Source organism: Triticum dicoccoides, chromosome 7A (assembly GCF_002162155.2).
Source record: "Triticum dicoccoides isolate Atlit2015 ecotype Zavitan chromosome 7A, WEW_v2.0, whole genome shotgun sequence".
Lineage (NCBI taxonomy): Eukaryota > Viridiplantae > Streptophyta > Magnoliopsida > Poales > Poaceae > Triticum > Triticum dicoccoides.
This window is the reverse complement of record NC_041392.1, coordinates 97,056,442-97,076,717: the sequence shown is the minus strand read 5'-3', so window position 1 is coordinate 97,076,717 and position 20,276 is coordinate 97,056,442. Positions and strand designations below refer to the sequence as shown.

General features: G+C 49.8%; 1 protein-coding gene across 1 annotated transcript; it reads right to left on the bottom strand.

Annotated features, from left to right (window-relative positions):
- Positions 1–13,612: 13,612 nt before the first annotated feature.
- Positions 13,613–15,472, bottom strand: LOC119328139. The gene is made up of 3 exons (XM_037601164.1): positions 14,547–15,472; positions 14,107–14,480; positions 13,613–14,034 (listed from the first exon to the last, which is right to left on the bottom strand). The coding sequence occupies exons 1-3, from the start codon at positions 15,373–15,375 to the stop codon at positions 13,888–13,890; spliced, it is 1,350 nt and encodes a 449-aa protein (XP_037457061.1). The 5' UTR covers positions 15,376–15,472; the 3' UTR covers positions 13,613–13,887.
- Between the last annotated feature and the right edge of the window lie 4,804 nt (positions 15,473–20,276).

Below are 20,276 nucleotides of genomic sequence, written 5' to 3'. Positions count from 1 at the left end.
TGTGGCATCGCCGACTTGGGCATCCTGGCAAATCTTCATTAGCCAGCATACTTAGGAACTTTTTACCTAATTGTAATAATGCCACTCCATCCTTTTGCGAGGCATGTCAACTAGGGTGCCAACCTCGTTTAGCTTTTCCCTCTTCCAATAATGTAACTGAAAGATCAAGGATGTCGCCTAGAGGGGGGTGAATAGGCGCTTTAAAATAATTACGATTTAGGCTTGAACAAATGCGGAATAAACCTAGCGGTTAATTTGCCAAGCATAAAACCGAAAACAACTAGGCTCACCTATGTGCACCAACAACTTATGCTAAGCACGATAATCAACTATGTGATAGCAAGAAATATGACAAAGAACAATATGGCTATCACAAAAGTAAAGTGCATAAGTAAAGGGCTCGGATAAGAGATAATCGAGGCACGCAGAGATGACGATGTATCCTGAAGTTCACACCCTTGCGGATGCTAATCTCCGTTTGGAGCGGTGTGGAGGCACAATGCTCCCCAACAAGCCACTAGGGCCACCGTAATCTCCTCACGCCCTCGCACAATGCAAGATGTCGTGATTCCACTAAGGGAACCTTGAGGGTGGTCACCGAACCCGTACAAATGGCAACCCTTGGGGGCGGTTACCGAACCCGTACACTTTGGCAACCCTTGGGGGCGGTCACCGAAACTCGTCAAATTGCTCGGGGCGATCTTCACAACCTAATTGGAGACCCCGACGCTTGCCCGGAGCTTTACACCACAATGATTGAGCTCCGAACACCACCAAACGTCTTGGGCGTCCAAGCACCCAAGAGGAACAAGCTCAAGGGCACCAAGCACCCAAGAGTAATAAGCTTCTCAACTTGTAACTTCCACGTATCATCGTGGAGAACTCAAACCGATGCACCAAATGCAATGGCAAGGGCACACGGACAGTGGCGGAGCCAGAACTTTTGTGAAGCCTGGGCGAATTTGAGACTAAGTGTCGAACCTAGAAACCAAAATCGGGTGTTCGGATACACAATATATAAAACGACATCAAACTTTTAAACCACAAATCCACATTAATGATGTGGTGAAAATATAACCATAGAAATCATATAAATGTAATTTATAGTGAAATAAATGTCACTGATTTTGTACCAAATTAGTGTACAAATTTTAAACTAAAGCATTGACACTTATTTTGGGGCGGAGGGAGTATTTATTTAGTTTCATAGGCCAAAATGAAGTTGAGACTTGAAAACATTAAGTTATAAAACCAGGCCTGCGACCAAACTTGTCATATTGCCGGCGGAAATATAACTATCCAAATTACCATTCAAATGTCCTAGAAGACACTATAAGATAAAAATGGATTTTTTTTGAAACAGTAAAAATGGATTTGTAATTCACATAAATTAAGTATTGTGATTTGTGAATATATTCAAATTAGAGAGCTTGCAATCGTCTCACAAGGCAATATGAGATGGTGGTTGTGGCGTACTTTCAATGCCAAGAACCTCCTTGTCTCTCAGAGTTAATAATTTGAAGTTTGAAACTAACATCAACTATCTAAAACATACCCCTAAACGAAGGATTAAGCTCATAAAAGTGGTGATCATCTCCAATGATCAATTCCCCTCGTCGTGACCTCAAAATAAGTCTATTAATCTATTCATAGAAAAAACTATTAATCTCACCTAATTACAAAGACGGGGACAAGCCACCGTTGATGCAAACCGTTCCTTGGGGTCTTGGGTGGATACTTTCAGGCTCCGCCCCCGCTGCCGGCCGCGCGCCCAGGCCAACCTCTGCTCACTGAAGGTCTGTCTCTGTCTCTAATCGATGAAGGATGCCACCATTTTTTAAATAGAAGCTAAACGAACGGGGAGTCACAGGGAGGTTGCCTTCTCGTCTCGAGTAAAAGAAAGAACAATCGAACCAAACAAGTAGGCTCGTCTCACGTGGGTACTAGTAGCCCATCCGTTAATGCTTAATTGAATAATTGATTAGTACTGTTGACTAGAGAGGAAATTAATGGAAGCCCATTGGCCTAGTTGCCCGTTGCTCGGGTAAACCGCCGTGCGAGTAGTATTTTCCCTGTTTTGATAGCACCATCGTAGCATGCAGAGCAGCTAGCGAGCCCGGGCAACTGACCAGGCTAGCCAGGCGATGGCTCCGCCACTGCACACGGAGTGTCCAAGTCCTTCTCTCTCAAATCCCACCGAATCAATTATTGCTAGGGAGGAAAATGAGAGGAAGAACAAAAAGGAGAACACCAAGAACTTCAAGATCTAGATCCAAGAGGTTCCCCTCACATAGAGGAGAAAGTGATTGATGGAAATGTGGATCTAGATCTCCGCTTTCTTTTCCCTCAAAAACTAGCAAGAATCCATGAAGGGATTGAGAGTTAGCAAGCTCGAAGAAGGTCAACAATGGAGGAAGAACACGAGCTCAAAGGATAAGGCTCAATGGGGAAGAAGACCCCCTTTATAAGGAGCTCCCGAATCCAATCGTTATGTGCTCAGTCCGCGCACGAGCGGAACTACCGCTCAGGGGAGCGGTACTACCGCCTGGGCGGTAGAACACAAAGAGCGGAGCAAAACAGAGGGTGAGGCAGAGCCGTATGAGCGGCACTACCACTGGAGCCAGCGGTACTATCATTGGCAGCGGCGGTACTGCCGCTTGGCCCAGTGGTACTACCACACACGAGCGGCACTACCGCTCGTACTGCCGCTACTACTGCCGTTGAACCCGACACGAGAAAACCACGTCTCGAGTCGAGGCGGTACCAGCGCGGAACCAGAGCCGTACTACCGTTGTGAGACAGCGGTACTATCGCTTGTGGCGATACGCGGTACTGCCGCTCTGGCCCCATGGTACTACCGTTGGCGCCAAACATATGCCACTTCCATGGAAACAAGTATACTCCAAGGAAAAACCAGAACTGCCAAAACTTCTGTAAATGAGCTCTGAATTGAGCAAACTCAAGCTTGTTGGATACAAGACGACGAGTAGCATCAAAACAGCGAAACCTCCAACGGCGAAGAACGGGCATAACCCCCAACATCGAAAACATCATAGAAGATGCAAGTGAACTTCGTTTTCGATGAACTCGAGCTTGTCATCAAGATGACCATAAGCTCCAAAACTCCCAAAGAGAACCAAACAAGAACCATGAAAGATGATGCAAGGATGCAATGGTTTGAGCTCTCTACGAATGATACGATCAAGCTACTCATCGAGAGCCCCCATTGATAGTACGGCAATCGATCCTATAACCCGGTCTCCCAACTACCACTATGAGACCGGTAAAATAGAAAACCTATCAGGGGCAAACCTTAGTCTTGCACATAGTCCACTTGAGCTAGATGATGACGATCTTGACTCCATCAAGTTTGACCACCTTTCTTGATTGTGTTGGCTCAATGAAGACTAGTTGATTGCTCCCCCATACTCCACCATGGGTGAGCCACTCTTCGGCACATATTCATAAATCCATTGTTACCATAATGGACGACAAGCTTCAAGCATTTGATCTCTTCATGATGCTCCACTTGAACTTGCACATCGCAACCTAACCCCACAAAGAACTCTCACGAAAACCATGGGTTAGCAAACAAAGCGTAATGGACAATGCTTACCACACCATGGGATCACTTGATCCCTCAGTACATCTTGTATGCTTTGTGTGTTGATCAACTTGATTCATTCTTGACTTAATCTTGATCTACCTTGAATCTTTCTAATTCTCTTCATTTGATGTCTTGAAGGTAGACATGAATGATCACACAATCTTCTTCTTCAAGACATGCTTGCAGTAAGCTCAACACTCACATGACCAATCTTTGGATAATTCCTTGAATAGCACCTTGGTCAACACAAACACTCCTTGAAACCAACACATGTACTCCAAGAAAAGCCTATGGACAAAACCTTCAAATATAACTCAAGGCAACTATTAGTCCATCGAGATTGTCATCAATTACCAAAATCAGACATGGGGGCACCGCATGTTCTTTCAGTAACTACTGCCTCGTTCCAACTTGTTCATTGTGATCTTTGGACCTCCCTGGTTACCTGTTTCTCGGGTTTTGAATATTACCTTGTTGTTTTAGATGATTATACACACTATTCCTTGACCTTTCCCTTACGTGCCAAGTCTGATACATCTTCCACTCTCCGACGTTGGTTTCAATACATCTTCACACAATTTCATGTCATTATTCAATGCATGCAATGCGATAATGGGGGAGAATTCATTAACACGACCCTTCGAACTCTTTTTGCTTCTCATGGGATTTCCTTTCACCCCTCCTGCCCACACACTTCTCCTCAAAACGGCAAGGCCGAACACTTACTCCGCACCACCAACGACATCATTCGAACCCTTCTTGTCCAAGCCAATCTTCCACCTCAATTTTGGGTCGAAGCCCTACACATCGCTGCACATTTACTCAAACGGCGACCTTCTACTACCATATGCTCCCTCACACCCCACTTTCTTCTCACCGACCACCATCCGAGCTACGGTCACCTTCGTGTGTTTGGGTGCTTATGCTTCCCAAATTTGTATGCCACGAGCCCTCACAAACTCGCCCCGGTCCACTAGGTGCGTCTTCATCGGCTACCCACTCGAACATAAAGGATATCGTTGCTTCGATCTAACCTCCCGCAAAGTTATTGTCTCTAGACATGTCAGGTTTGATGAATCCGTTTTTCCGTACGAGCCACCCCTACAAACGGCCACACGGGCGCTCCCCACACCGGATCCCATGTCTGACCCGTCTTTTGGCCTAATCCACCCGGGGATCTATGCAACCCTTCCTTGGACGCTGATACGTCTCCAACGTATCTATAATTTTTGATTGCTCCATGCTATATTATCTATTGTTTTGGACTATATTGGGCTTTATTTTCCACTTTTATATTATTTTTGGGACTAACCTATTAACCGGAGGCCCAGCCCAGAATTGCTGTTTTTTTGCCTATTTCAGTGTTTCGGATAAACAAAATATCAAACGGAGTCCAAACGGAATAAAATCTTCGGAAACGTGATTTTCTTATCGAACGTGATCCAGGAGACTTGGACCCTACTGCAAGGGATCAAAGAGGTGGTCACAAGGGTGGGGGGCGCCCCCTAGGGCGCGCCCCCTGCCTCGTGGGCCCCTCGGTGCTCCATCGACATACTCCTTCCTCCTATATATACACACGTACCCCCAAACGATAAGAACGGGAGCCAAAAACCTAATTCCACCGCCGCAACTTTCTGTATCCACGAGATCCCATCTTGGGGCCTGTTCCGGAGCTCCGCCGAAAGAGGGTCGTCATCACGGAGGGCTTCTACATCATCCTAGCCCCTCCATCAAGTTTGACCACCTTTCTTGATTGTGTTGGCTCGATGAAGACTAGTTGATTGCTCCCCCATACTCCACCATGGGTGAGCCACTCTTTGGCACATCTTCATAAATCCATTGTTACCATAATGGACGGCAAGCTTCAAGCATTTGATCTCTTCATGATGCTCCACTTGAACTTGCACATCGCAACCTAACCCCACAAAGAACTCTCACGAAAACCATGGGTTAGCAAACAAAGCGTAATGGACAATGCTTACCATACCATGGGATCACTTGATCCCTTCGTACGTCTTGCATGCTTTGTGTGTTGATCAACTTGATTCATTCTTGACTTAATCTTGATCTACCTTGAATCTTTCCAATTCTCTTCATTTGATGTCTTGAAGGTAGACATGAATGATCACACAATCTTCTTCTTCAAGACATGCTTGCAGTAAGCTCAACACTCACATGACCAATCTTTGGATAATTCCTTGAATAGCACCTTGGTCGACACAAACTCTCCTTGAAACCAACACATGTACTCGAAGAAAAGCCTATGGACAAAACCTTCAAATATAACTCAAGGCAACCATTAGTCCATCGAGATTGTCATCAATTACCAAAATCAAACATGGGGGCACCGCATGTTCTTTCAGTAACTACTGCCTCGTTCCAACTTGTTCATTGTGATCTTTGGACCTCCCCGGTTACCTGTTTCTCGGGTTTTGAATATTACCTTGTTGTTTTAGATGATTATACACACTATTCCTTGACTTTTCCCCTACGTGCCAAGTCCGATACATCTTCCACTCTCTGACGTTGATTTCAATACATCTTCACACAATTTCACGTCATTATTCAATACAAGCAATGCGATAACGGGGGAGAATTCATTAACACGACCCTTCGAACTCTTTTTGCTTCTGATGGGATTTCCTTTCACCCCTCCTGCCCACACACTTCTCCTCAAAACGGCAAGGCCGAACACTTACTCCGCACCACCAACGACATCATTCGAACCCTTCTTGTCCAAGCCAATCTTCCACCTCAATTTTGGGTCGAAGCCCTACACACCGCTGCACATTTACTCAAACGGCGACCTTCTACTACCATACGCTCCCTCACACTCCACTTTCTTCTCACCGGCCACCATCCGAGCTACGGTCACCTCCGTGTGTTTGGGTGCTTATGCTTCCCAAATTTGTATGCCACGAGCCCTCACAAACTCGCCCCCGCTCCACTAGGTGCGTCTTCATCGGCTACCCACTCGAACATAAAGGATATCGTTGCTTCGATCTAACCTCCCGCAAAGTTATTGTCTCTAGACATGTCAGGTTTGATGAATCCGTTTTTCCGTATGAGCCACCCCTACAAACGGCCACACGGGCGCTCCCCACACCGGATCCCATGGCTGACCCCTCTTTTGGCCTAATCCACCCGGGGATCTATGCGACCCTTGCTTGGACGCTGATACTCTCCAACGTATCTATAATTTTTAATTGCTCCATGCTATATTATCTACTGTTTTGGACTATATTGGGCTTTATTTTCCACTTTTATATTATTTTTGGGACTAACCTATTAACCGGAGGCCCATCCCAGAATTTCTGTTTTTTTGCCTATTTCAGTGTTTCGGATAAACAGAATATCAAACGGAGTCCAAACGGAATAAAATCTTCGAAAACGTGATTTTCTCACCGAACGTGATCCAGGAGACTTGGACCCTACTGCAAGGGATCAAAGAGGTGGTCACGAGGGTGGGGGCGGCCCCCCTAGGGCACGCCCCCCTGCCTCATTGGCCCCTCGGTGCTCCACCGACGTACTCCTTCCTCCTATATATACACACATACCCTCAAACGACCAAAACCAGAGCCAAAAACCTAATTCCACCGCCGCAACTTTCTGTATCCACGAGATCCCATCTTGGGGCCTGTTCCGGAGCTCCGCCGGAAGAGGGCGTCATCACGGAGGGCTTCTACATCATCCTAGCCCCTCCGATGAAGTGTGAGTAGTTTACCTCAGACCTTCGGGTCCATAGTTAGTAGCTAGATGGCTTCTTCTCTCTCTTTGAATCTCAATACAAAGTTCTCCCCCTCTCTTGTGGAGATCTATTCGATGTAATCTTCTTTTTGCGGTGTGTTTGTTGAGACCGATGAATTGTGGGTTTATGATCAAGTCTATCTATGAATAATATTTGAATCTTCTCTGAATTCTTTTATGCATGATTGGTTATCTTTGCAAGTCTCTTCGAATTATCCGTTTGGTTTGGCCAACTAGATTGGTAGTTCTTTCCATGGGAGAAGTGCTTAGCTTTGGGTTCGATCTTGCGGTGTCCTTACCCAGTGACAGAAGGGGCAGCAAGGCACGTATTGTATCATTGCCATCGAGGATAACAAGATGGGATTTATTTCATATTGCATGAATTTATCTCTCTACATCATGTCATCTTGCTTAAAGCGTTACTCTGTTTTTAACTTAATACTCTAGATGCATGCTGGATAGCGGTTGATGAGTGGAGTAATAGTAGTAGATGCAGAATCGTTTTGGTCTACTTGTCATGGACGTGATGCCTATATACATGATCATGCCTAGATATTCTCATAATTATGCACAATTCTATCAATTGCTCAACAGTAATTTGTTCACCCACCATAGAATACTTATGCTCTTGAGAGAAGCCACTAGTGAAACCTATGGCCCCCGGGTCTATTCTCATCATATCAATCTCCATCACTTTTATATTGTTTTGCTATTTACTTTGCTTTTACTTTTTACTTTGCATCTTTATATCAAAAATACCAAAAATATTATATCTATCAGATCTCACTCTCGTAAGTGACCGTGAAGGGCTTGACAACCCCTAATCGCATTGGTTGCGAGTAGCTATCGCTTTGTGCAGGTACGAGGGACTTGAGCGTGGGCTCCTACTGGATTGATACCTTGGTTCTCAAAAACTGAGGGAAATACTTACGCTACTCTGCTGCATCATCCCTTCCTCTTCGGGGAAAACCAACGCAAGCTCAAGACGTAGCAGACGCTGGCACCACAAGTTCAATACAGATGGCAGCGTGGCTCATTACAAGGCACGTTGGGTGGTGCGCGTATTCACACAACGAGAGGGTGTTGTCTACACTGAAACCTTTAGCTAGGTTGTCAAACCGGCCACGGTACGTGTTGTACTCAACATTGCCACATCCAACTCTTGGTCAATCCACTAACTTGATGTCAAAAATGCATTCCTTCACCGCAACCTCGGTGAAACTGTCAATTGTGCTCAACAGGCGGGTTTTATTGATGCCACTCATCCTAACCATGGGCGCCTCCTCAAAAAATCTCTTTATGGCTTAAAACAAGCTCCTCGGACTTGGTTTCTTCGCTTTAAGTCATTCATTATATCTCTAGGTTTTGTTGCTTCCAAGTGTGACTCCTCACTTTTCATTTATCACCGTGGGTACCATGTGGCTTATCTCCTACTATATGTCGATGACATTATCCTCACTGCCAACACTACAACAACCCTTCATTCCATCATATCTTCACTCAAGTCCGAATTTTCCATGACAGATTTAGGAGATCTTCACCACTTCCTCGGGATAAATGTCACTGTCTCATCCGATGGCCTTTTTTTCCAACAGCAATAGATCCTAGAGATACTAGATCGTGCACACATGCTCAATTGCAACACCATCGCCACCCCTATTGACACAAAAGCCAAGTTATCCACCTTTGATGGCCTTTTTGTTTCAGATCTTACTCTATGCCGCAGCCTTGCAGGGGCCTTACAGTACGTCACTTTGACAAGGCGGGATGTGTCCTATGCCGTACAAAAAGTCTACTTGTTTATCTTGCTTATGCATGATCCCCGCAACTCGCACATGAATCTCATTAAACGCATTCCGCGTTACCTCAAAGGCACATCCAACTATGGGCTTCGGTTGCATAAATCCTCCTCACGTGATCTGGTGAACTACTCCGATGCCGACTGGGGCGGCTGCCCCGATACACGCAAGTCCACCTCGGGCTTCTGTCTCTTTCTTGGATCAAACCTTGTCTCCTGGTCATCCAAACACCAGCAAAAATAGTACCAACTATGTGACTCGAACATCCCACCAAAGCTTATAGACCAGGTACAGATGCCATTCCAACCAATGAGTTCTCATGTATCAAAAGTACAAGTAATCTATATGACTGTCTAACAAACATAATTTCAAAAGAATGCAAAAATCTTCATGCCATTAAAAAATCACATGTTATTTTAAGACATGCTCATTCAATTGAAAATATTTATGAATGATAGACATGTTTATATGATTCAAGTATTATTCATATGAGGATCCGCAATCTAAGGGCGCACTAGGCTTGTATTTTTTTTTAGAAAACACACAGTTTTTACTTAAAGCATTTAACACATTTATATACTACGTGAATATTTTATTCAGAATGTGGAAACTTTAAAATTATATGAGAATTTATTTACATATATGAACATTTGTAAAACCAATATAATATTTTATTAAAAAGCAGACATTTTTTCAAATTATAAGATATAATCTTAATTCATAATTTTATTATGTGTATTTTTGTTAAATTATTGCATTGGTATTTTATGAAATTATATGAAATTTTTAATGTAATTTGTTTTAATTATATGTCTATTGTTTGTAACAAATGATTATACTTTACGTATTTTTTACAAAATTTTGAAATAAAAAAACTAAGCCACGCCATGGTCTAATTTAGTGAGAGGGGCTTGTTATGTTATAAACCTAAATTTATCATTTTTACCATTCGATGTCGTCAGTTGGAGTGGTATGTGCGTCGGCTACATAGCCCCTGGTTGTAGGTTCAAATAAACAGGGCTATATTGCTGGAATAAATTTTTAAATTTATGTTGTTCAGCTTTATATATGTATACTGTATGAATCCTTTTATGACGCTAAATTTGAGCCGGCCTACTGGCTAGCCACACTCACCTGGGCGCGTCAGGTTGCTGTCTTGAATCCCATACGCATTTTTAATTATTAATATATTTTTATAATTTATCTTTGCAAGGAAAAAGTATTCTAGAGGGTTCTCCGAAAAAACCCAGGCCACACACCCTGTCCCTGACGGTGAGTCCCATGCCATGATGGCGCGATCGTCAGTGTCGCGGACATATAGAAATGAATTTGAACCGTATATGCACGTCTATGCCAAGTTACGGAACCAGTTCAATGTATTTTGCAAGTTCAGGTACTAAAGTGCACATTCATGGCAAGTTCAAGCACCAGTGATGTATTTACCTCATTAATAAATCATCTCTAGCCTTTCCTCTCGAACCACTTTCAAACTTTATATCCTTACAAAATTTGAGTAGTTGAAGATCATTATTTTTTGAGTAGTTGAAGATTTTGCAACTAACAATTCCTCTAAACTTAACTCTCTATTATATTTAGCCTAATTTGCACGTTCTTTTGCATTAAACATATTTCCATGATTACACAAAAAGCGCAAAGAAAATAATTATTTTAGGCATTTCATCGAACAATTCACGTGTATCGGCGTCTGTAGGTTGCAATGGCCAGCAGAGTTCAGAAGGCAGCGGTAGGTGGCAACATGACTAGGAATGGGCAGGGCAGTGCCATGGGGGCAGAGTGGCACCGCTTGTCCGAGCGAGGAGCGACCGGTAGCCGGAGAGATCATCCGCGTTTTTGAGGAGTTAAGTTTATGGTGCTCCTCAAATTTGAGCGGGTTGAGTTGTTTTCAAGGAGTAACTCAAAAAACTAGCAGCTAAAACCGCTAGCGAAGGGCTAGTTCTCAATTAACTCCATATTTATGAGAAATTTAAGTTTTTAGAGGGGGGACTTAGAGAAACTCAAGCAGAATCGTTAAAATAGGCCCATCCAGAATAACTAGGGCTCTCGTGAATGGGACGGAAATTGTCACTTATGTAGAGTCGCCAACCAAGAACCCATCACCAAAAATTACTGAGTGTTCTCTAAAACGAGCCCTAATGCCTCAATTTTGGACGAAGAGGGATATTTTGACAAGACTCCATCTTAAAATTGACTTGCGCGGTAGACATTTTAGCTTCAACTCCTTCACGCATGCGGTGCCGCTCCCCTTGCCTCAGAGTAGTGACGCCTAGAGTGCCCGCGGCCCCGAATACGACGACATGGACTCCTCCATGACCCTCGCATCTCGCTCCATCGGTGTCGTGCAAGATGATGTGTGTCACCTCGGCCAACACCTCATCGCCTCGGCAGTTGACAGCATGGGCACACTAGTGAATGACCCTCTCCTCATTGCCAATGTCGAGCCCATCTCCCGCCCCTATGCAGCCATAACGGTACAAACTCGACGACTACTGGGGGCCCAACATGAATGGAAATCCAAAGGGCGTGAAGGCGGCAAAATCCACCACGTCCTGTATGGGTCCCCTCATGGTGTCTCGAAAACAAGCGAAGTTACATGGGAGAGGGTGAGGGAATCTATGGCCGATGAAATGTGCCCTTCCGAGTTGACGACAAAGTTCAGTGAGCCAAAGTTGGTGCCTTGGCCCGGAGCGGTTTACAAGATGAAGTCCTAGGGCTCCTTTGATTCAAATGAATTCTATAGGATTTCTGGAGGATTGAAATCCTTAAGAATTTTTCCTATGTTGGTCCTTTGATTTATAGGATTGGATCCCATAGGAATTTTTCCTATGGAATCTTTTGTACTACATTTCATAGGAAATCTAACATCCACTCCAACCTCTTTTTACAATTCCTTTGCTTTTTCTGTGCCATCAAACACTCCATGCTAATCCTGTAGGATTCATGTGTGGATGCCACTCCAACCCTATACTTTTCCTATTCCTACGATTTGAAAATCCTGCGAATCAAAGAGGGCCCTAGTCGGCTACAAATAGACTGCGTATTTAGTTACAACTAAGACCCGATACAATGGGTAAATACATGCCTTGTACTCCAGGTTAGATGATGGTTATAACAAGCACATCATGTTGAGGCTTGATTAAAAAAGCATGTTAAAGAGGAGTACAAATTACGTATGCTTTATGAACTACGAAGTTTAACCGTAAAACAAATTCCTCAAAAAACAGTTCCTCAAAAAAAGTCTAATTGTAAAGCATACTCCCTCCGTAGATCGAAATATAAGAGCATTTAGATTACAGAGAGAGTATATCTCTATCAGATATAGCCCAGGAAAAAACCTAGCTACGATACTTTGGAATGCAATGAAAACAAATGAAATGGTGATACTTTCTAGGAGCCAAGAAGCAATTTTTGACCGCATTATAAGTCAACTAATTAAATCCAAACACGACATCAACTGACCCAATTGAAACGGTGATACTCTCATGTCAAGAGCAATTTGAGTGACACGGACGTTCATAAACAGGAAATCCCAAATAAAGGGCTCTAGAGTGACTGCCTCATCAGACAAAAAACGGAGGTCAGTGTTAATATCAATGGCCAAAACTACAACAAAGAATACTATCTAGCTGACGGTATCTATCCTCAGTGGAATACTCTAGTGAAGACAATCTCCATCCCTATAGGAGAGTAGAGGAAGAGATTTGCCCAGTCGCAAGAGAGTGCTAGGAAGGATGTGGAGCGTGCTTCGGTGTTCTGCAATCACGATGGGGCATCGTTCGGTATCCTACTAGAACTTGAAGCATCAAGAAGTTGTGGGAGGCGATGACTGATTGTGTGACCATGCACAATATGATCGTAGAGGATGAGCGCCCAAAACGTATCTACGACCAAGGGTTTTGGTTTTAGGCTGACAATGTTGTGCCTGAACATGGAGAAGCGGCAACGCTTGCACAGTTCATCCAATTTCATCATCAAATGCGTGATTGGGAAACTCGCATTCAGCTGCTAAATGATTTGGTTGGGCATATGCGAGCTCACATTGGCAGCCAATTGATGTATCGTTTTAAAAATGTATCTGAGACAATTGAATTTTTATTTGTCTTGTAAACTATAATATTTTTATTTGGCTTGTGAGTTATGATATATTTGTTTGGTTGTGAAACTATGTACTATGTTTGTATTTTGTTACACGGCAGACCCGCCGCGAGGACAAAAATGAGTTTGGATCCAAACGCAAAAGGGGACGGACGGTCGACACTAACAAACGAAAAGCGAATAAAACACGGGTTTCACGTTGGTGTTACTCTAGGTCTAGATGAGAAAATGAGAGGTTCCACGGAGCTGATTTGTGACTCGACACTTCGGTCCACACACCTGGATTCCCGAGGAGCCTTATATGCTAAAACTTGAAATGTTGCAGCTACTCTTGGAGAGGGTAGACTGCAGAGGTCAACACAGTCAAGGAGTCTTATGCTAAAACTTGAAATGTTGCAGGCTACCCTTGAATCGCGTCTCCCTTGACCAGCGGAAGACTCGGCCGGTGCGGCGGGTGTAAACGTTTCCCCAACGAAAACGGATCACTCGATTACGATGTGGCGAAGCACGCGAAAGATGTGTGTGGGACGCTGAAACGACTTGCCGGACTTGCTGAAGGTGCGACGTGGGCACTCCTGCCATTGAGCGGCACCACTGCTCTGGTGGTAAGTGCTTCCTGGACTACCTCCGCCGCACCTTCGCCGTGGCGAGCTCGCCCTTGGCCTCCTCCAGCTGCTTCTGCAGCGCGGCGATCTCCGCCTCACGCGCCAACAGCTTCTCTTCCAGCTCCAGAGCGTAGTCCAAGGAGAACGACACGTAGTTCGCCGACTGCGCACAAATAATGTGAGCATGCTCCGGCGAGTGAAGCGCTTGAATCTGACACCGCGTTCTCTGGCATACCTGGAGAATCGCAACATAGCTCGACGCGACGACGTCTGATGGCTCGGTCGCCGCAAACACGCGCTGCTGCGGTGGCGCGACGGCGCCCTGCAGCAGCTCCCGTGCAGCCTCCCAGTCTGTGCCGTCTCCGTCGGCGAAGTCTTGTGGCTGCCGAGAGGCCCCCGGCAGTAGCGAACACACGCTGGTAGGCACCGAGTGGCCACGGGCGGCAGGTGGAGCGTCCTCGTCGTTGGCATCGTCCAGGTTCCCTTTCTTCCCGCACAACGGCGACGACCCTGGCTCTGCTTTCACCTTCTTTGCCGATGCCGACGCTTGCCTGGCCATCTTCTCCGCCAGCATGGTTTTCATCATGTCGTAGACGGCGGAATCCATCCCTGAATATCAAGGGTAAGATCAGCCGCCGCACGGAACTTGGGGATGAGCGGGATTTCAGCGTTTACCTTTGGAATTGGAACGAGTAGAGGGCGGCGGCGGAGGTGCGGCAGTTGCCACGGCAGCGGCAAGGTTGCTGTCGCACAAACATGTCCTGATATCAACGGCGGCGCCGCCGTTAGCACCTAGCAGCTTCGCCACGGATTTCTTCTCCTCGTCTGTAAGCACCGGCTCCATGAAGGAGCTCTTGGACGGCTCGCCCCACTCCACGGGACAAGGCCACGGGGTCGGCGAAGAGAGGAAGAAGAAGCCGCGCTTCCAGCCGTAGATGGAATCTGGCAACCCCGTGAAGCGCAGGCCGGGGCCGTCCCTGAAACTGGGTTTGAAGTAGTACCATCTTTTTTTGTGCTTGAGGTTGAGGACGGACAGCAGGAAGAAACGCCGGAACACCGCGAGCGACGGCGGCACGCCGGCGGAGCGGCAGAGCACGAGGAAGCCCGCCATGATGCGCCACGCGTTGGGCGCGAGCTGCGTCGGCGCGACGCCGAAGTGGGCGAGCGCCTCGCAGAAGAAGGGGTGTAGCGGGACGCGCATCCCGGCCTCCAGCGCGTGCGCGTACACGCAGACGCACCCCGGCGGCGGGGGCGAGCACGCGCGCAGGTCGCCGGCGGGGCGCGCGGTGTAGTGGTCCCTCGGGATGCCGTATTTCTTGCACACGGCATCGGCGTCGTCCGGCGAGCGCAGGGACGAGACGAAGCCCTCGGCGTCGGCGCGCTTCGGGAGGACGACGGGAGCAGCGTCGGCGGGCCTCGGGAGGACGGCGGTAGCGGCGTCGTCGTCGTGGTCGGAGGTGGCGACCTGGTACCCCGGGCCGGAGTACGAGGAAGAAGAATTCATGGGCGCGGGCTTGCTGGTCTGTGTCTGTGGTGTCTCCCGTCTCGTGTTGTACAGCAGAGGTATGAGCAGGCTGGTGGACTACTAGACTGATGGCTTATCGAGGAGTTGTTGTCCTTGTGCTGTGAAGGGGTCTCGTGTTGTAAAGTCCATTTGAAGGCTGATTGTGATTGTAGAAGGACAAGTTATGGCTGTGCAATCGCGATGTATTGATCGGTGCACCAGACACGTATATATAAGTACAGAGGTGGGCCACAACCTCAACTATACAAGGAAAACAGGAGGTGGGCCCTACACACACATATACACGTACACAATATACTCAACACCCCCCCGCAGTCGAAGCGGCGCCAGTGACGCAGAGACTGGAACGAAACTCCTCAAAGGTGGAAGTCGGCAGTCCCTTCGTCATCACATCAGCGAACTGCTGAGCAGTCGGCACATGGAGAACCCGCATGCGTCCAAGAGCCACCTGCTCGCGCACCAAGTGAATGTCCAGCTCGATGTGTTTCGTCCGGCGATGATGAACGGGGTTGGCGGAGAGGTACACCGCAGAGACGTTGTCGTAGTAGACAACCGTAGCCTGGGAGACATCGTGATGTAGCTCCTGAAGTAATTGTCGAAGCCAGGTGCACTCGCGACAGCGTTGGCCACAGCTCGGTACTCAGCCTCCGCGCTAGAGCGTGAAACCGTGGGTTGTCGCTTGGACGACCACGAGACGAGGGAAGGACCGAGGTAGACGCAGTAGCCAGAGGTGGACCGACGAGTGTCGGGGCAGCCGGCCCAGTCTGCATCGGAGTAAGCCACCATCTCCAGAGAGGTGGACGCCATGAGTGTCAACCCAAGGGACATCGTGCCGCGGATGTAGCGAAGGATCCGCTACACGAGAGTCCAGTGAGAGTCATGAGGGGCGTGCATGTGGAGACACACCTGCTGGACAGCATACTGAAGATCCGGTCTGGTGAGAGTCAAGTACTGTAGGGCGCCGACAATAGACCGGTAGAACGGAGCATCCGACGCAGGCGAACCCGCAAGAGCAGAAACCTTGGCCTTCGTGTCAACAGGAGTAGCAACCGGATGGCAGTTAAGCATGCCAGCGCGCTCAAGAAGCTCATGGGCATACTTCTGTTGATGAAGAAAGAAACCGTCCGGACGCCGAACGACCTCAATGCCAAGGAAATAATGGAGAGCACCCAGGTCCTTGATAGCGAACTCGTCACGCAGCCGGAGAGTAATCTGCTGAAGAACGGCTGCGGAGGAGGCTGTCAGGATGATGTCGTCGACGTAAAGCAGCAAATATGCAGTCATGTCACCGTGGCGATAGACAAACAGTGAGGCGTCCGAGCGAGTGACGCTGAAGCCCAGTGTCTGAAGAAACCCGATGATCCGTTGGTACCAGGCGCGGGGTGCCTGCTTGAGCCCGTAAAGAGAGCGCGACAGCAGGCACACATGGCCGGGGAATGAGGCGTCGACGAAACCGGTGGGTTGCTCACAAAACACCTGCTCCTCAAGATGGCCGTGGAGGAAGGCGTTGGAGACATCCATCTGGTGAACGGGCCAGCCGCGAGAAACGGCGAGCTGGAGGACAGTGCGAATCGTGCCCGGTTTGACAACCGGGGCGAACGTCTCCGTGAAATCAACTCCAGCGCGCTGGCGGAAACCGCGGACCACCCAGCGAGCCTTGTAGCGCTCAAGTGAACCGTCTGAGCGGGTCTTATGACGGAAGACCCACTTGCCGGTGATGACGTTGGCGCGAGGAGGCCGGGGAACCAGAGTCCAGGTGCGGTTCCGTTGGAGAGCGTCGAACTCTTCCTGCATCGCCGCAAGCCAGTGAGGATCACGGAGGGCGGCGCGGGCGGACGCAGGAATGGGTGACGGCTCCGCGGCAGAGGCGGCGAGGACGTACTCGTCACGCGAGTAGCGGAGGCTCGGGCAGTGAATGCCGGCGCGAGCACGGGTGACAGGACCGGACGGGGCCACCGGTGCCGGTGAGGCGGCCGGGGAGGTGGCCGGCGAGGAGGCCGGCGTCGCGGCCGGCGTCACAGCCGGCGTCGCGGCCGGCGATAGAGCCGGCGAGGCGGCCGACGAGGCGGCCGGCGGCGAGGCCGTCGAGGCGGCCGGCGAGGCGGCCGGCGTCGGGGCGGCGGAGGAGGCGCCCGACCCCGCGGCGCCCGAGTCGGGGGCGGCGGGTGAAGGCGGGGCGCCGGCCGCAACGGCAGGGCCGGCCGTGGAGGGCGCCGGCAGTAGGGCCCGTGGACCGCCAAAGCCCGGAGGCGGTCCACGAACCAGGCGTGCTCGTCCACCTGACGAGGTCGTCGATGGGCCGCCGGTGGCCGGCGGTGATGAGACGACGAGGGGTGCCTGCTGCTGAAACGGGAAGACCATCTCATCAAAGTAAACGTGTCGGGAGGTGAAAACACGGTGAGAGACTGGATCGTAGCAGTGGTAGCCCTTAGTGTTAGGTGGGTAGCCGAGAAAGATGCAGGCGACGGAGCGGGGTGCGAGCTTATGAGGCGCAGTGGCAGCGATGCTAGGGTAGCACAGGCAGCCGAAAATGCGAAGCCCTTCATAAGAGGGGGGTGCACCGAAGAGAAGATGGTGAGGTGTAAAGTTCCCGCGAGTACGACATGGACGGATGTTTATGAGGAGGGAAGCGGTGGCTAGAGCGTCAGGCCAAAAGCGCGGAGGCACATTGGCGTGAAAGAGAAGAGTCCGAACGCAGTCATTAAGAGTGCGAAGGATGCGCTCAGCACGACCGTTCTGCTGCGAGGTGTACGGGCAAGTGAGACGAAAAATCGTGCCATGTGTGGCGAGAAGATCGCGGACAGCGGTGTTGTCAAATTCCTTCCCGTTGTCTGTCTGCAACGCAAGAATGGGCCGGCCAAACTGCGTGCGGACATAAGAGTAGAAACCGACAAGAGTGGAGATAACGTCCGACTTGCGGCGCAACGGGAAGGTCCACACATAATGCGAAAAATCATCAAGGATGACTAGGTAATAAAGAAAGCCCGTATTACTTGCAACAGGAGATGTCCAAACATCACTATGAATCAACTCAAACGGGTATGATGCAACAAAGGAAGAAGCCCTAAACGGAAGACGAGCATGTTTGCCAAGACGGCATGCATGACACGAGTGATCCTCGTTCTTATTACACGTGAAAGAAAAACTCCGAAGTAAGTGGCGAAGGGTGGCATGATTAGGATGACCCAAGCGAGCGTGCCAGAGATCCACTCAGGTGGCGAGAGCGACAGGGGCGGCGGAAGTGGTGGAGGCGGCGGAGTGAACCGGGTAGAGCTCGTCGGGGCTGTCACATCGGTGGAGCACCATCCGCGTGCGAGCGTCCTTAACAGAAAAACCACAGTCGTCAAATTCAACGGTCACCGGATTTTCACGTGTAAGAGAACGGACGGAAACAAGATTTTTAATAAGATCAGGAGAAACAAGAATATTAGACATGGAGATAGGGGTGGAGTTAGACGGAAAATATGTATGTCCAATATGGGTGATAGGAAGAGAAGAACCGTCACCGACGGTGATGCGGTTGGAGGTGTGGACAGGGTGGGCAGTATGGAGATTACCGGGGTACGCCGCCATATGAGCGGTGGCGCCACTGTCCATGTACCAATCGCCGCCGCCGGTGTAGCTGGACGGGGAAGGGGCGGTGTGGAGAGCCGCCAGGAGAGCTGGGTCCCATGGCGCCGGCGGAAGAGACGGCGCAGACGTCAGGGGCAGCAGCGGCGGCCCGCCTGGCGGCGGCTGCTGCCCGTAGGGTGCCGCATAGGGCTGCGGCGCGGCGTAATACGCCTGGTGTGACGGAGGCCGAGTGCCGAGAAGACCCGGAGTAGGAGCCCGTGGAACCGGCATAGAATAGGCATGGACGACGCCGGCCCACGGGTTCTGACCGGCGTACCACGGGGCCGCCGGCTGAGGAGCCGACTGCTGTTGGCGTGGCGCTCCTCCCTGAGCACCGCCGCCGCCGCCGCCGCCTCCCTGCTTGCGGCCACCCCGGCGGCCGCCGCGACGGCCTCCCCCATTGCCCGCCGGCTGGGGCGGCGGAAAGGGGGCGGGTGGGGCGGGCGGGAAGCCCGGCGGGAAGGCAGGCGCCGCCTGCGGGGGCGGCGTCGGGCGAGACGGTGGTGGGGCCGAACCCCCACGTGTGCCGGCAACGAGGGCGGTGTGGGTGGCGCGCGTCCTGGCCGCCCGCATCCGGCGTTCCTCCAGCTTGAGGTACGCGACCACCTTGCCAAAGGTGGGCTCCGGGATGAGGGTGAGGTTGGAGGCGGCGTTCCCGAAATCCTCGTTGAGGCCGCCGGAGAGGGTGCTGATGAGGAGCTCGTCGCCGATCTTCTCCCCCAGATCACGGAGCTCATCGGCGAGCTTCTTGAGACGCATGCAAAAATCATCGATGGACGAGTCAAGTTGCTGGCACCCGTAAAACTCACCATAGAGGAGGACCTTGCGCTGCAGCCGATTGTCAGTGAAGAGGCCGTTGAGCTTGGTCCAGACCGCATGGGCGTCGTCCTCGTCGTTCACCACGTTGTGGAAGATGTCGCTGGAGATGGTGAGGTAGAACCAGCGAATGATGGTGGCGTCGAGGATCATCCACTCCTCGTCATGGATCATGAGCGCGGAGTCCACGGTGCCGTCCACGTGGCCGTGAAGGAGGTACTCACGGAACACGAGCGAAAAGTACCGCTTCCACGCGGAGTAGGAGGCGGTGGTGTGGTCAAGCTTGACCGGGACGCGCTCATGGATGTTGAGGTCGCGGACGAGGGTGACGTCGGGACCGGCGAACGGGTTGGAGACTGTAGAGGAGGAGGAGCTCATGATGGCGGCGGTGATCGGGTTGGGGCGCGACGCGAGTTACAGAGAGGGAGAGGGAGCGGCGCGGGTTGGGAGGG

Excerpts from the sequence above, each read along its gene's own strand:
- LOC119328139 (XM_037601164.1), bottom strand. The coding sequence starts at position 15,375 with ATGAATTCTTCTTCCTCGTACTCCGGCCCGGGGTACCAGGTCGCCACC. Across the intron at positions 14,481-14,546 it reads TACTCGTTCCAATTCCAAAG|GGATGGATTCCGCCGTCTAC; the intron begins GTAAACGCTGAA and ends CTTGATATTCAG. Across the intron at positions 14,035-14,106 it reads GCTATGTTGCGATTCTCCAG|TCGGCGAACTACGTGTCGTT; the intron begins GTATGCCAGAGA and ends ATTTGTGCGCAG.